Genomic DNA, 16,258 nt, shown 5'->3' with positions numbered 1-16,258 from the left:
ACACGGTGAAAACTGACGTTGAAGGATTGTGTTTTTAGTGTTAGTTTGTCCGTTGTCAAGTGCTACGAGCAGATAAAGGTATATTATGCAGACACATTGTGATGCAAATACCTTGAGAACTGCTGCCTTGACAGTGGTATACAGCGCGGACGAGTATTGTGCACCTGTATGAGCCAGAAGTGTGCACATATCAAAAATCGGTATCCGGCTAAGAGAAACAATGAGAATAATATCGGGAGCGCTTAGACATACACCAATACATTGGCTACCCGTACTGTCTAACATAGCACCATCTGAAATCAGAGGAAATCAGCTACTATCAAGAGAATATACACTCCTGGAAATGGAAAAAAGAACACATTGACACCGGTGTGTCAGACCCACCATACTTGCTCCGGACACCGCGAGAGGGCTGTACAAGCAATGATCACACGCACGGCACAGCGGACACACCAGGAACCGCGGTGTTGGCCGTCGAATGGCGCTAGCTGCGCAGCATTTGTGCACCGCCGCCGTCAGTGTCAGCCAGTTTGCCGTGGCATACGGAGCTCCATCGCAGTCTTTAACACTGGTAGCATGCCGCGACAGCGTGGACGTGAACCGTATGTGCAGTTGACGGACTTTGAGCGAGGGCGTATAGTGGGCATGCGGGAGGCCGGGTGGACGTACCGCCGAATTGCTCAACACGTGGGGCGTGAGGTCTCCACAGTACATCGATGTTGTCGCCAGTGGTCGGCGGAAGGTGCACGTGCCCGTCGACCTGGGACCGGACCACAGCGACGCACGGATGCTCGCCAAGACCGTAGGATCCTACGCAGTGCCGTAGGGGACCGCACCGCCACTTCCCAGCAAATTAGGGACACTGTTGCTCCTGGGGTATCGGCGAGGACCATTCGCAACCGTCTCCATGAAGCTGGGCTACGGTCCCGCACACCGTTAGGCCGTCTTCCGCTCACGCCCCAACATCGTGCAGCCCGCCTCCAGTGGTGTCGCGACAGGCGTGAATGGAGGGACGAATGGAAACGTGTCGTCTTCAGCGATGAGAGTCGCTTCTGCCTTGGTGCCAATGATGGTCGTATGCGTGTTTGGCGCCGTGCAGGTGAGCGCCACAATCAGGACTGCATACGACCGAGGCACACAGGGCCAACACCCGGCATCATGGTGTGGGGAGCGATCTCCTACACTGGCCGTACACCACTGGTGATCGTCGAGGGGACACTGAATAGTGCACGGTACATCCAAACCGTAATCGAACCCATTGTTCTACCATTCCTAGACCGGCAAGGGAACTTGCTGTTCCAACAGGACAATGCACGTCCGCATGTATCCCGTGCCACCCAACGTGCTCTAGAAGGTGTAAGCCAACTACCTTGGCCAGCAAGATCTCCGGATCTGTCCCCCATTGAGCATGTTTGGGACTGGATGAAGCGTCGTCTCACGCGGTCTGCACGTCCAGCACGAACGCTGGTCCAACTGAGGCGCCAGGTGGAAATGGCATGGCAAGCCGTTCCACAGGACTACATCCAGCATCTCTACGATCGTCTCCATGGGAGAATAGCAGCCTGCAGTGCTGCGAAAGGTGGATATACACTGTACTAGTGCCGACATTGTGCATGCTCTGTTGCCTGTGTCTATGTGCCTGTGGTTCTGTCAGTGTGATCATGTGATGTATCTGACCCCAGGAATGTGTCAATAAAGTTTCCCGTTCCTGGGACAATGAATTCATGGTGTTCTTATTTCAATTTCCAGGAGTGTAGAAAAATACTGGCAAATCCAAACCTTCCCATATACCAGGACCTGACACCAAAAAACCGCCTAAGATCAAGGTCACCTCTACGGCAAACGGGTGAAGAGGTGTTTCCCTTCGACCCAGAAAATGAACAGAAAAGTACTTTGGAGTAGAAGCACAGTAAACAAGAGGAAACTGGTTACTGACCCAAGTATACCAATAGAGGGCTTTAAGCTTTCCAGAAGAGTGTGGACTACGCTGAACCGTGTGAGGACGGGTGCCGGAAGACGCAGGGACTTGACGACAAGGTGGCGGGCCGCTGTGGCCGAGCGCAATTCTAGGCGCTTCAGTGCAGAATCGTGCGATTGCTACGATCGCAGGTTCGAATACTGCCTCGGGCATGTATGTGTGTGCTGTCCTTAGGTTAGTTAGGTTTAAGTAGTTCTAAGTTCTAGGGGACTGATGACCTCACATGTTGAGGAATAAGGAGAACCAGCCCGCATTCGCCGAGGCTTAGGTCATCGGTCCCTAGTCTTACACACTACTTAAACTAACTTATGCTAAGAACAACACACACACCCATGCCCAAGGGAGGACTCGAACCTCCGGCGGGAGGGGCCGCACGACTACTGACTGACATGGCGCCTCTAACCGCGCGGCCACTACGCGCGGCTTCCGGATTGCACAATAAACAGATCGAGTAAGATCGAGAGTAACCTAAAAACCTGTCTCACTCGCTTTTCAAGTACTTGATGTACTTCGACTCCTATAACTGTCGTCTGCAGTTTTGTTTGTGTGCAAGTCGTAATGTACAAATAAGTCTTAAAGTCAGTATTGCTCCGCGTGTTCCTAAATTCGTCTGGAATAAAATCTTTTGAAATGCGGTGCTACAGAAGAATTTTGAAGATTACATGGTTAGATCGAGTAGGCATTGAGGGCACACAATAGGTCAACGTTATATTTACTGGAATATATTCCTTTTTCTTTCATTCTGTTCTGATTGTTGAACGACGTTCACTTGTTTCTACTAGCATCGCTCTAACACGGACACGGTTACACGCGGACAGTGCGTCCGCCGTCGCCTCAGCAGCAGAGAGGGAGTTGGGCTGCGGGACACCCAGCCACCCGGCCACACAGCCTCAGCACTGGGCACATCGTCTCGCCGGCCCTGCGCCCAGGCGGCATCGCGCTGCAACACTGCAAGACTGCACGCAGCTGCACTGGCTCAGCACCTGCTGTGAGCGCACGGCCCGGTTGCCACTGGGCACGCGGCGCGCTCACCTCTGTCTGGTCCGTCCAGCCGGTAAGGTCGGCAGCAGCCGGCAGATTTATCCCCGGTGGCTTTGGCCCTTCTACAGGTCTCTCAACAAACCGGTGCAAGACGCGCTGTGCGCACCTGCCTACATACAGAGGGCGTTGCAGTACCCCACTGCTCAGCATGTCCGCTCAAACTCTGGCACGCCACCGCTCACTAGCCACCACGACTGATGAAGTCTCGTACACAGCTGAATCAACACGGACTCTAGTCTCGCACCACCTCCACTTGATGTCCACTCGGGTCAGTGCCAAACGTAGCAGCTCTGTGTATTAAATTTGCCGTTATGTCTTTTCTTAGAGCACCTACAAATTTAATTATGTACTATTCCTATTATACTACCGGGTGATCAAAAAGTCAGTACAAATTTGAAAACTGAATAAATCACGGAATAATGTAGATAGACAGGTACAAATTGACACACATGCTTGCAATGACATGGGGTTTTATTAGAACAAAAAAAATACAAAAGTTCAAAAAATGTCCGACAGATGGCGCTTCATCTGATCAGAATAGCAATAATTAGCATAACAAAGTAAGACGAAGCAAAGATGACGTTCTTTACAGGAAATGCTCAATATGTCCACCATCATTCCTCAACAATAGCTGCAGTCGAGCAATAATGTTGTGAACAGCACTGTAAAGCATGTCCGGAGTTATGGTGAGGTATTGGCGTCGGATGTTGTCTTTCAGCATCCCCCTAGAGATGTCGGTCGATCACGATACAGTTGCGCGGACTGAGGTCTGGGGACCTGGGAGGCCAAGCATGACGAAAGTGGCGGCTGAGCACACGATCATCACCAAGCGACGCGCGCAAGAGATCGTTCACGCTTCTACCAATATGGGGTGGCTCTTATAAAACCCCATCTCATTCCAAGCATGGGTGTCAATTTTTACCATTCTATATACATTATTCCGTGCTTTATTAAGTTTTCAAATTTATACTGACTTTTTGATCACCCGGTATATACCCACAAAAGCACAATTTCGTGGTTTGCTGTCAACCCCCCAGTAGCAAATTTAACGTCCGCCTTTTCAGATAACTTACAAATATTTACATTTCCAGAAGGCTTTCGACACCGTTCCTCACAAGCGTCCCCTAATCAAACTGCGTGCCTACGGAGTATCGCTTCAGTTGTCCGTCTGGATTCGTGATTTCCTGTCAGAAAGGTCACAGTTCGTAGTAATAGACGGAAAGACATCCAGTAAAACAGAATTAATATCCGGCGTTCCCCAAGGAAGTGTTATAGGCCCTCTATTGTTCCTGATCTATATTAACGACATAAGAGACAATCTGAGTAGCCGTCTTAGATTGTTTGCAGATGATGCTGTCATTTACCGTCTTGTAAAGTCATCAGATGACCAAAACGAATTGCAAAATGATTTAGATACGATATCTGTATAGTGCGAAAAGTGGCAATTGACCCTGAATAAAGAAAAGTGTGGAGATATTCACGTGAGTACTAAAAGAAATCAGCTAAGTTTACGCACGATGGGGTCACTACAGTCAACTGGGCAGGTGTTCCGACACACCAGAGACGCCACTCTCATCGCTTCCGTTGTCAGACTGCGGCAAGAAGGGGAGAAACGATCACGCCTCTTTTGCAGTCTGGGATAAAACCGGAAAGAATCTTTTGAAACGTCCCCTTACAAAAATTATACATGACTGTGCTTAAACTGACACACAATATTTTTTTAGCGCAACGCAATCTGACTTTCAGTATCCCTACGAAAGAATGGCCCTGAATAACATTAACCTATACCACTGCGGCAAGGCCGTCGGCATTGAATGACTGTGCTTTGCGAACAAAGATTTTTGATGCCAGATGCGTCACACAATTTAAGGTGAACAATAATGGAGTAACAGAATCTGTATTCTCTCACTCCAGATGGAATGAAAGTAAATGAGTTCATTTCAGTTACTGTAACCGATAACAATTTTCCCAACTTAAGAACAAAAACTACTGACTACCGGCTACTGTGACTATAGAGTTACCAATATACAACAACATACGTCCCCTTGCAACGACGCAGAAGCTAATCTGTACATCACGCAAATGGTTTGGATAAAATTACTGAAATTCGCTTAAGGCAGTCTGTGTTAGATTGCTATTCCTGTGCCATTGTTAATAAACACGAACAAAACAACCGTGAGTGTACTGTAGGAAGTGACACGGCGTCCGCAGGTGACCAGTATTGGTGCGTTTCACGTCTGCCGGTAGCGTCGTCATGGAGCAGGTTAGAGTCTGCAGCAGGAGCGTCGCCGTCACGGACTTGATTTGTGGGGTGAGACTGCCAGCACTCGCCGTGACGTACGGCGGGCACACCCAGCTGTGCAGCAGACAGCAGATACTGGCGTGAGAATAATCAGTGTAATCGGAAAGGATGTCACACAGGGTATAAGACGTAACAGTAGCAGTAATTCTGTGGGTCTGTCTGTCTACGTAATCACCACTCGTTCTGCTCAGTAGCTATAGCCGAGACGGGGTAGGATTCCAGACCCCTGCTCGGCGTGTCGTGCACTGACGACACGTGAGCTTGATGACGGCGACCCGTTGACGTCGACGCCCTCGCTGGAGGAGAGTGCTGCGTGCAGACTCGTCTGCTCACCTCCCCACGCAGATGCCTGACCAGCGGACGTGGAACCTCCTCCTTACGAGTTTCAGGTGTCCACAGGACTCTGCTGGAACCCGGACCCTCGCCTTCTGCCGGAAAGTTCTGCCAGCTGAGCCAACAGAGTTCCACTATCGGTTTCGACAACATTGCTCACCTGCTCACTTAGTGGCACACTCAAGCTTGGAGTGGAGGTGTTGGTAAGGCGTCACCAAAGTAGGGCGACCGCCTGGGTATAAATCTCGTCTAACACAGGCCGCACGCTCTTCGGAAAAGAATATCAGAGCGTCAGTTCTCGAAACTTCAAGAGTAATGATTTTGATAGTGCACAACACCTTTGCTTTGTATGTGACACTATAAGGCCTATTAAATGATGCACCTTATATGGGTGAAAGAAAAATAATTTGAATGTGTCATCATAAGACGCATATTGCCTCTATGAAGTAATACGTAAAAAGAATCCTGTTTTCCGTTCCAAAAAACCCAGTATATGCCTACCTAACCTTTCGCGCCAGATGCAGTCGCCTCCCTGCTCTCTCGGCTGAGAGCCTCCCCCAACTTCCAACTTCTGCTTGGATCGCTATATTGTTTCTCACGTGAAACTGTCGACCCCGAGGCTCATCCACAGTACGTCGACAGCGCGAGAAGTGATTTCCACCCTTTCCTAATCGCCCACACGTTACAGAGAAACATCTCTCCAACTATGTCACTTATTCTGCCTAAAACTTTCTCACGGGTAATTATCACCTGTACGAAACGAAGTTTTGTTCATTTGCAGTTAGACGTCTGCAATCCTGGCAGATATTGAAATACGCTCGCCACACTGCCAAAGCAGCCCACTTCAGCTGCGAAAACTAAATTGCGCAGCCGATTGGTAAAGCGGAGACTGTTACAGTAATTGGGGCTTCACGAATCCCTGCTGAGCTGCTGGGAGTGTACGGCAGCGAGGTGGTCAGGTGGTCAGCTGGCGCACGCGCCTGTGGTGCGGTCACGGGAACCTCAACGACGAACGACTAAGTGGTAGGCGATCTCAGTGGTACAAGGTACAAGGTAACGTTGACCACGTCACTGTATGGAGAGTGCTACGGGAGAACCAGTTGTTTCCGTACTGTGTACAGCGTGTGCAGGCACTATCAGCAGCTGATTGGCCTCCACAAGTACACTTCTGCGAATGGTTCATCCAACAATGTGTCAATCCTCATTTCAGTGCAAATGCTGTCTTTACGGACGAGGCTTCATTCCAACGTGATGAAATTGTAAATTTTCACAATCAACATGTGTGGGCTGACGAGAATCCGCACCCAATTGTGCATTCATGTCATCAACACAGATTTTCTCTGAACGTTTGGGCGGGCATTGTTGGTGATGTCTCGATTGGGCCCCATGTTCTTCCACCTACGCTCAATGGAGCATGTTATCATGATTTCATACGGAATACTCTACCTGTGCTGCTAGAACACGTGCCTTTACAAGTACGACACAACATGTGGTTCATGCACGATGGAGCTCCTGCACATTTCAGTCGAAGTGTTCGTACCCTTCTCAACAACAGATTCGGTGACCGATGGATTGGTAGAGGCGGACCAATTCCATGGCCTCCACGCTCTCCTGACCTCAACCCTCTTGACGTTCATTTATGGGGGCATTTGAAAGCTCTTCTCTACGCAACCCCGGTACCAAATGTAGAGACTCTTCGTGCTCGTATTGTGGACGGCTGTGATAGAATACGCCATTCTCCAGGGCTGCATCAGCGCATCAGGGATTCCATGCGACGGAGGGTGGATGCATGTATCCTCGCTAACGGAGGACATTTTGAACATTTCCTGTGACAAAGTGTTTGAAGTCACGCTGGTACGTTCTGTTGCTGTGTGTTTCCATTCCATGATTAATGTGATTTGAAGAGAAGTAATAAAATGAGCTCTAACATGGAAAGTAAGCGTTTCCGGACACATGTGCACATAACACATTTTCTTTCTTTGTGTGTGAGGAATGTTTCCTGAAAGTTTGGCCGTACCTTTTTGTAACACCCTGAACATATATCAGTTCATGACATCCAGTCTTACAGATTTAATCTCTCTGATGGACACACTTCCAGATCGTCCGCTCTCAAAACTCCGCCATCTCTCTCCCCACATCCACCACTGCTGGCGGCTCACCTCCAACCGCACAATGCTACGCGCTGTTCACATCCAACTGCCCAACACTACAATAGCAAATATTCCAACAATGCAAACCAGCCACAGACTGCACACAACACAGTCAGTGATCTTTATATAGAGCGCTACGTGTTGTTACCAACATAAGAACCTAAACAGCCTAATTACATAGGAGCGCTACATGGCGTTACCAACATAAAAACCTAAACAGCCTAGTTACACTACGTCTGGTGATCTCTGGCACACCGCAGAAGCAGCACGGTATGAAGTTCGACTCTTTGCCTTGCTAGACTACACCTGCTGCTGCCGTGTAGTGAACATCGTGCCCTGCACATCCCTCAAATCGCCCTCACATTTAATCCCGTGTATCGTGTACCCTTGCTGCTGTATCGTATTCGCACAACAAGTGTTACTCGGTCATCTGGACGCCGCGCGGCGGTGCGGCTGTGTGCAGCGCAGGCGGGTTCGCGGCGTACTCACACTTGCCCCTGTTGCGGTGGTAGCGGTCCGGCGAGGCGAAGCCGACGTGTCCGCCGCTCTGGCGGTTGAACTCTGCGAGGATGGCGGGGGCGGGCGCGCGCACCAGCAGGACGGCGCGGCTGAAGGGCGCGCGCGCCTCGGGGCCGCTCTCGTGCGTCTTCACCACCAGCACCGACCCGTTGCACACCGACTCCGCCGGGAAGCCGTTCTTCAGCAGCCCGAAGTCCTTGTACACCGAGCCCGTATACACGCCTGCAACACGCCGGCGCAACGCGTCACAACGTCTATACCCGGGCCGCTGAAACATTCCACTCGACGTTTGCGTACGAAGTTGGCAGCGTAACAGAGTAACAAGTGAAGAACGATAGGCGCTAGGTGTTCAGCGTGGGGCGCCAGCAAAGACCTTGTGAAAATAAATAGACTCATTGATGGCGCTGCAGTCGCGGGATAATTTGAACCTTCGGCTGGACGCCATTATAGTGGTTGTAGTCTGATGTGTTGTGTAGTACTGTTGTTTATGAAGACCCCTGATACTACGTTGTATATTTGTTGGGGCGTACATACAGTATTTGTTACTCGTAATTCTACTGTCTGTGCGTTCCAATCAAAAGAAGTACAATGGTGAAGAGTTGTGCAGCGATTAATTGTACAAATAAATTCGAGAAAGGAACGAATATTACATTTCACAGGTATGTGGATATTTTAAGTTGTTTTGTATGTCAGCGCACTTGCTTAATAAATGTTTTTGTAACACGGTATTAGCATAATGTCTGTGCATCTATTTGAAGGTTTCCTTTCTCAAAACCACAGCTGTTACAAAAATGGTTACACGCTGTCAGGAGGCAAGATTTCCGACCGACAGAATACCATTCTATATGTTCTGATCATTTTGAACAAAGTTGGCTGATCGGTAGTGTTTTCATGGTCTAGGTTAGGTTGAAACTTGATACTTTGGTCGTGAGTTGCCAAAGCACTATGCCATATATAACGCACTTCTCGTCATAAAATCTAAAGCAAGGTAGAGTCAGAAAATATCTATTAATATAGTGGGTAAATCTTCGAGTATTTTGATGCATTTTGCGTACATCTATCGTAAACTACGAAAAATGCTAGGGGTCCAGTACATAACTTTTAGCTACGGCAGATTCCATGTAGTACGTAAGATAAATTCATAAACAGTGACTAGTTGCTGTTTTTTCATAAATTAAAAAGTATATTGTAGTAACGTATTTAAATGAGGCATTATGTTTGCGACCTAACTCAAGGGAAGGCATTTTATAAGTAAAAGCGATGTATAAACATTCGAACTCCGCGCGTCAGTTTACCACTCTAATGGTCGCCGGCCAGCTATTCAATTTGTCCGCTCTTCATAGTCGACCACTCGTGCGGTTGTGGGGGCCTGGGCGCCAGCCAATCACAGCGCAGTGAGCACTGCTGTTGCTCACGTGCTGTGACGTCAACGTTCCCGCGTTGCCGGCTTTGTTTAGTGGATGTGTATACAACGTGAATTTTATGTTGTTTACCGCGTGTTTTCGTTGTACTGTGTGCTATATCGTTGTGACTTTTGTTACGTTGTGAGCTTACATACTTGGAAAATGCCACCGAAAAGACTTCGTTCACGTAGTGACAATCCTTTGCGTCGAGGGGTGCCGCTAAACAGCCAGGCACTGGAGTTACTACGCAGAACTCGTGAGTTTTACGAGCAGGAGAAAAACTACGTAAGCATTCGTGGACAGCTATCAATTCCTGCCGATAAAGTGGTGGAACGTACGTCGTAAACTCTCGGAATTAGTGCAAGAACCGTAGTAAGTAAAGGAGTATTACTACAAAATTTGGAAGATACTGAAGTGAGCCGTAATGATTCCGAGCTCTCTGTATCAAATAATACATTTTTTAAAAACCCGGGAAAGAAGAAAAAGCAGCCTAGCCCTATCACAGATTTAAATTCTTTCCAATTCGTAGGCATGTTTATGCTTACTACAGCAGAATAGAGTATCCGACTGTAGCCAAGTTATTAGTCTCTTTAAAAGAAAGTGAACTCTTCAGCGGTGGTAATACATCACTAAAAATTGTGCTAAAATTTGGGTTTCCGTTACAAAACGCTAGACGGCCACAAAGTACTGTTAAAGAGGGCACATATTGTTACCGCTCGTAGCATTTTCTTGCACAAAATTGTGGGCAGAGACATTCATTCCATAATTAGGCTAGACGAAACGTGGGTTAATGCCGGGGAAGCTGTCAGTAAATGCTGGACGGATAACACACCCAGCAGTAGCGGCCATCAGCCGAAGGGAAGAGGAGCTAGATTAATTGTGGTCCATGCAGGCTCCTCCAGTGGTTTTGTCCCCGACGCACTTTTAGTTTTTAGATCAAAAAAGACTGGTGATTACCATGAAGATATGGATCACACCATTTGTTGAGTGGTTCAGGAACCTATTAAAACAATTTCCTGTCCCTACAACAATAGTAATGACAATGCTCCATATCATTCGGTGATACAGAACAAAGCCCCAACCACAAATGATCGGAAAGAAGTTATGGTGCAGTGGTTACAGGCTCGAAATATTGCAGCGGATATGAGTATGACAAAGGTTCTATTATATTCTCTTGTTAAAGAAAATAAGCCTACGACACCTACATATGTAGTAGACGAAATTGCCAAGGAGCAGGGTCATACTGTAATAAGGCTGCCACCATATCACTGCAATTTCAACCCTATTGAGCTAATATGGAGTGATGTAAAAATGTATGTAAGGAACAACAACAAGTCCTTTACAATAACAGAGGTGGAAAAGCTGTTGCGTGAAGCTCTTGTGACTGTGGATGCAGCCTCATGGAGAAAAAAAGTAGAGCACGTCGAGAAGCTCATACGAGCAGCACAGACAATAGAAGGCATTATCAGTGGCCATGAACAATTAATGATTTGTCTTGCTGATGACGACGATGAAGACGGTTTTGGCGATGAGTCGGACAACAGTGACGATGGCGAGCTGGATGGAATTGCGCCTTTATTGTTGTAAATTGGTGAGTGAAAAATTACTAATATTGGTTATCTATTGCAATCTCGGTTATTATTTATTTTGTAAACTACGTACATTATTGATTTTAAAGTACCAGTCCTCAGATGCTTGTTTTTTGTATTTCTTTGCTCCGTTATCGAAAGGGTGTGCATTGTTATGCTTCTACATGCATTATTATACGGTTGTTTGCTTCCTGTCATTGTAGTACAACTAAAAACGAGTTTTTATATACACTGTAATTGCGCAATCGCTTGCATTTACGAGACGGGACGGAAAACTGTATCGTCTGCTGTGTGTATAGAGGCTGCTGTTGCAACATCGCTATTACAGTATAGCCAACCTAACTAGACAAAAAGCGAACTGTCAGGTGCAATGTTTCGCCGGCGCGGGTTTAGGCGGCGCAGAGCCCAGGGGGAAGCAGGGGACGAAAGAGTAACTAAAACAAAACGAGGACCACAACACGGAGACTGCCCGATGCAGAAGTGCGACTGTCTGCTACTGGGTACTTTGCGACAGCACTGCGTCACTGCTCAGAGGCCACTGCACCGTACAGGGGGCCGTCCTCGACACGACGTCCGCGATGCGGTCCACAACTGGCTGCTCGAGCCCGCCCCACTCTGGGAGGCTGTCTCTCATGACGTCATCCAGTGTACGAGGAGGCCTCCTGCGATGAATCCTAAGGAAATGCAACCCGAAAACAAAGGAAGTAGGTTACAGTGCGCTTGTCCGCCCACTGCTTGAATACTGCTCAGCAGTGTGGGATCCGTACCAGGTAGGGTTGATAGAAGAGATAGAGAAGCTCCAACGGAGAGCAGCGCGCTTCGTTACAGGATGATTTAGTAATCGCGAAAGCGTTACGGAGATGATACATAACCTCCAGTGGAAGACTCTGCAGGAGAGACGCTCAGTAGCTCGGTACGGGCTTTTGTTGAAGTTTCGAGAACATACCTTCACCGAGAAGTCAAGCAGTATATTGCTCCCTCCTACGTATATCTCGCAAAGAGAGCATGAGGATAAAATCAGAGAGATTAGAGCCCACACAGAGGCATACCGACAATCCTTCTTTCCACGAATAATATGAGACTACAATAGAAGGGAGAACCGATAGAGGTACTCAAGGTACCCTCCGCCACACACCGTCAGGTGGGTTGTGGAGTATGGATGTAGATGTAGATGTAGATGACGCTCTGCAGGTTTCACCAGCCTCCTGTGTACGCTCAGTTGGTTTCCTACCACACGATACCCAAGCCATTCCATTCTATCATTCCTTCTTCCTCGAGGGAGCTATTCAGGAAGTGGGCGTGGTTCGCTAGTGCATTATTGTCGTGAAACGTGGAGCCGTCGCCAAAATGCTCACTTCAAAGTTAGACAGTAGGTGCAAACATCCTGTCCTGATACAGCACAAGACACTGATGAGAGGCGACCGAGAGCTGTACACAGTACTGGTCCACAAGTCAGCAGCGCTAATGGTCTTCTGAGCCCTTACACGCCTGACACGCGCATTGGTACCTGGCCACCTCTACGTTTTTCTGCGACCATCGTCACGTCTCAGACAAACCCTGCCATGATCAAAGTGCCATTGCAGGTGTCCGCACGTTCTACGCACACCACGGTGCTCGAGAAGCCTTTATGCTGTTCGTAATGGACGTCTACATGCCAAGTCGATGTATCGCGGATGATTGCAAACTGTGTGTGTCGACAGAGCTCTCGCAGTTGCCTCTTACTTACAAGAGTCCTAAGTGAGGTATTATTTCCTGAACCAGAAACCGCCATATTGCGACACGTTCTCCCCTTTTTCGTCATCGAGGTGTAGGTTTGGAGTTTCAGTAAAGCGATTAAATGGCTTGGCTCTGAGCACTATGCGACTTAACTTCTAAGGTCATCAGTCCCCCAGAACTTAGAACTACTTACACCTAACTAACCTAATGATATCACACACATCCATGCCCGAGGCAAGGTTCGAACCTGCGACCGTAGCGGTCGCTCGGTTCCAGACTGAAGCGCCTAGAACTGCACGGCCACTCCGGCCGGCAGTAAAGCGACTGACACACAACGGAACAGAGCAGTATACATACTTTTACTAGGGCGACGCTTTGCCGTGCTGCGTCACTGTCGACGTATCGCGACTGAAGCAGCCCACTACTGAACGCTTCATCGCTAACAGTGTACGTATGTATCTCTGTGACGAGCTGTTTCGTTCCAGTGTGTTTCAACGACTCCCTTGTAGCTCCACATTCGCACTTCGATGACGGGCAACGGAAGAACGTACGGCGACACAGCAGCTTCTAATTTGGGAAATATCACACTCTATGTAGTCTATGTGCTAATACATATTCTTTCAAGCAAGTTTTGAGATTCTTGATGCTAGTACCTCGCTTATGACTATCTTGAAGCTGCTCCTGATAGCCGGCAAGTGTGGCCGAGCGCTTCTAGGCGCCTCACTCCGGAACCGGAGTTCGAATCCTGCCCCGGGCATGGATGTGTGTGATGTTCTTAGGTTAGTTCGGTTTATGTAGTTCTAAGTTCTAGGAGAGTGATGACCTCAGCTGTTAAGTCCCATAGTGCTCAGAGCAATTTGAACCATTTGCTGGCGATAACTATCTCGAGGACGTCGTTATCAGGAGAAAGAAAACTGGCGTTCTACGGATCGGGGCGTGGAATGTCAGACAAGAAGAGAATAGAGGAGGTATTGAATAGGATTGGGGAGAAGAGGAGTTTGTGGCACAACTTGACTAGAAGAAGGGATCGATTGGTAGGACAGATTAGATTAGAGATTAGATTAGATTAATACTAGTTCCATGGATCATGAATACGATATTTCGTAATGATGTGGAACGAGTCGAATTTTCCAATACATGACATAATTAGGTTAATTTAACAACATACTTAAGTTAATATAACAACTTTATTTTTTTGTGTTTTTTTTCTGTTCTGGGACATCGAGGGATGACCAATTTAGTATTGGAGGGCAGCGTGGAGGGTAAAGACCGTAGAGGAAGACCAAGAGACGAATACACGAAGCAGATTCAGAAGGATGTAGGCTGCAGTAGGTACTGGGAGATAAAGAAGCTGCCACAGGATAGAGTAGCATGGAGAGCTGCATCAAACCAGTCTCAGGACTGAAGACCACAACAACAACAACAACAACAACATCAACAACAACAACAAGTATCTCTTGCGAGGCACTCCTTGTCCGGCGGCTTACGCCTCTGCTGCCTATAGATTCCTTAACCGTGAAACATTGATTCTACTCACGTGCAGAGTTTTACGCATAAGTGATGTCGACTGATGGCAGAACATAAAGGTTTCGGTATATTTAGGTAACTTTCACTCGGTTTCAGAAACTCCAGCAATTCGCTGGCCATCGGGGCCCAGTTCGAAGCGGGACCGTCACTGAAGACAATTCTACTCCAGTCCATGAGATTCCACGGCGAAGGTGTGTCTGGAGACGTGCTGGATAGCTGGAGGATGCGAGCCTCACTGTCGTCCACTGTACGGGCCGACCACCAGCAGTGAACGCTTTGGGGTGGCATTTGTTTTCTTACAGCACAGTAGTTCGTCGACGATATTCTACGCCCCGGTTTGTCGCCCTTCACCGCAAGCCGTCCTGGGTTTACGTTTCAGCAAGATAACGGTTGGCCGCACACGGCGGGAGTCTACTGCTGCTCGTCTTCGTCCTGACCAAATCCTACCTTGGCCAGCGACGTCGTCGGATGTCTCCTCATTGGACCATTTGGACCATTATGGGCAGGGTCCTACAGCCAGCTCGCCAATTGGACGATCTGACGCGCCAGTTGGACAGAATATGGCACGATATGCCTCAGGAGGACACCCAACAACTCACTCAATGAATGCCAGGTGCAATAACTGGTTGCATAAGGCTCAGAGAACGATCAACGCGTTGTTGATTTCCTCTCTTTGTGGGGTCCTTTGTCTTTAATAAATCAGTCAATTTTTCTGAAAGTCATCCAGTTTTTCTGAAACTGTAATCATTTGTTTGTCTCTACAAGTACGTCACATTTACCGATATCCGTCCCATTCGGATGATCCCGGCGTGGTCGTCGTGCCCCCCCCCCCCCCCCCCACCACCCATCCCCTCTCAAGAATTCTTATTCTCCCGGTACTAATTGTGAGTTTTTTGAAGGGGGTAGAATGTCAAACCGGCCGACTGGGAGCAGGAGAGGCAGCACAGGATATTTTAATTTCCGTGGTGCTGAATATAGGGTTCATGGTTTCCATTACAAAATATACACGTTTGAGTTCCACAGAGCGAAATACAATGACGTACAATAGAAGAACGCCGTGTCAAGAGGCGTGGCACTGCAGTTTCGGGGTTGCAGAGCGTAAGTGTAGGAGCTGTCGCTCCAGGTGACGCGCCCCAGCTGGTGGTACCTCGCAAGTGTCCCTGGCCACAGTTACGGTGAAGACCTCAACGGCAGCTCGTTGGAGAACAAACCCCCTCTCCTCTCCGGCTGAGCAAAGAGAGAAAACTACCATCTAACATAAATAATGAATTGGAAATAAGTATCATTTCAAAAGAAAATTAAACATGTACATCATTACCCCTCGTACAAGTTACCCATATATCTAATTTCAAGGATTAAAATATTCTGTAACCTTAAACGGCAAGCATTAGAGCACCATAGCTACTAGTAGTGTAGCGTGGTGTAAACTAATGTTAAAAAGCAGGTATCAGTTTTCTTTGGCAGTTATCAGTGTAATAAAGTAAGTATTGTACTACCGACGAAGAAACAGCAGCTGTTTAGCGTAACTGAGAGAGCAGAAACCTTCTTCAGAGTAATAACATACTGTGTTCCGGAGAAAGGAAGGAAGAGGCAAAGGCACATTGACTCTGCGACCTATCTTAGAAGATAGCTTGAAAAAAGGTAATCTTACGTTTACATCATTTCTACACGTAGACAAAGCTTTTGACAATGTTGATAGG

The 16,258-nt window shown here is 47.9% G+C and overlaps 1 protein-coding gene across 1 annotated transcript in view; it reads right to left on the bottom strand.

Annotated features, from left to right (window-relative positions):
- Positions 1-16,258, bottom strand: part of LOC124711497 (WSCD family member AAEL009094-like) — a 181,454-nt gene that overhangs the window by 44,771 nt on the left and 120,425 nt on the right. Inside the window, exon 6 of the mRNA XM_047241610.1 lies at positions 8,294-8,545. Coding sequence (XP_047097566.1) covers positions 8,294-8,545 — 252 coding nt within the window. The remainder of the gene's footprint in view (positions 1-8,293; positions 8,546-16,258) is intronic.

The sequence above is a fragment of the Schistocerca piceifrons genome, chromosome 8, assembly GCF_021461385.2.
Source record: "Schistocerca piceifrons isolate TAMUIC-IGC-003096 chromosome 8, iqSchPice1.1, whole genome shotgun sequence".
NCBI classification, from domain to species: domain Eukaryota; kingdom Metazoa; phylum Arthropoda; class Insecta; order Orthoptera; family Acrididae; genus Schistocerca; species Schistocerca piceifrons.
The sequence above is the reverse complement of the archived record's forward strand: the minus strand, read 5'-3'. Positions and strand labels throughout refer to the sequence as shown.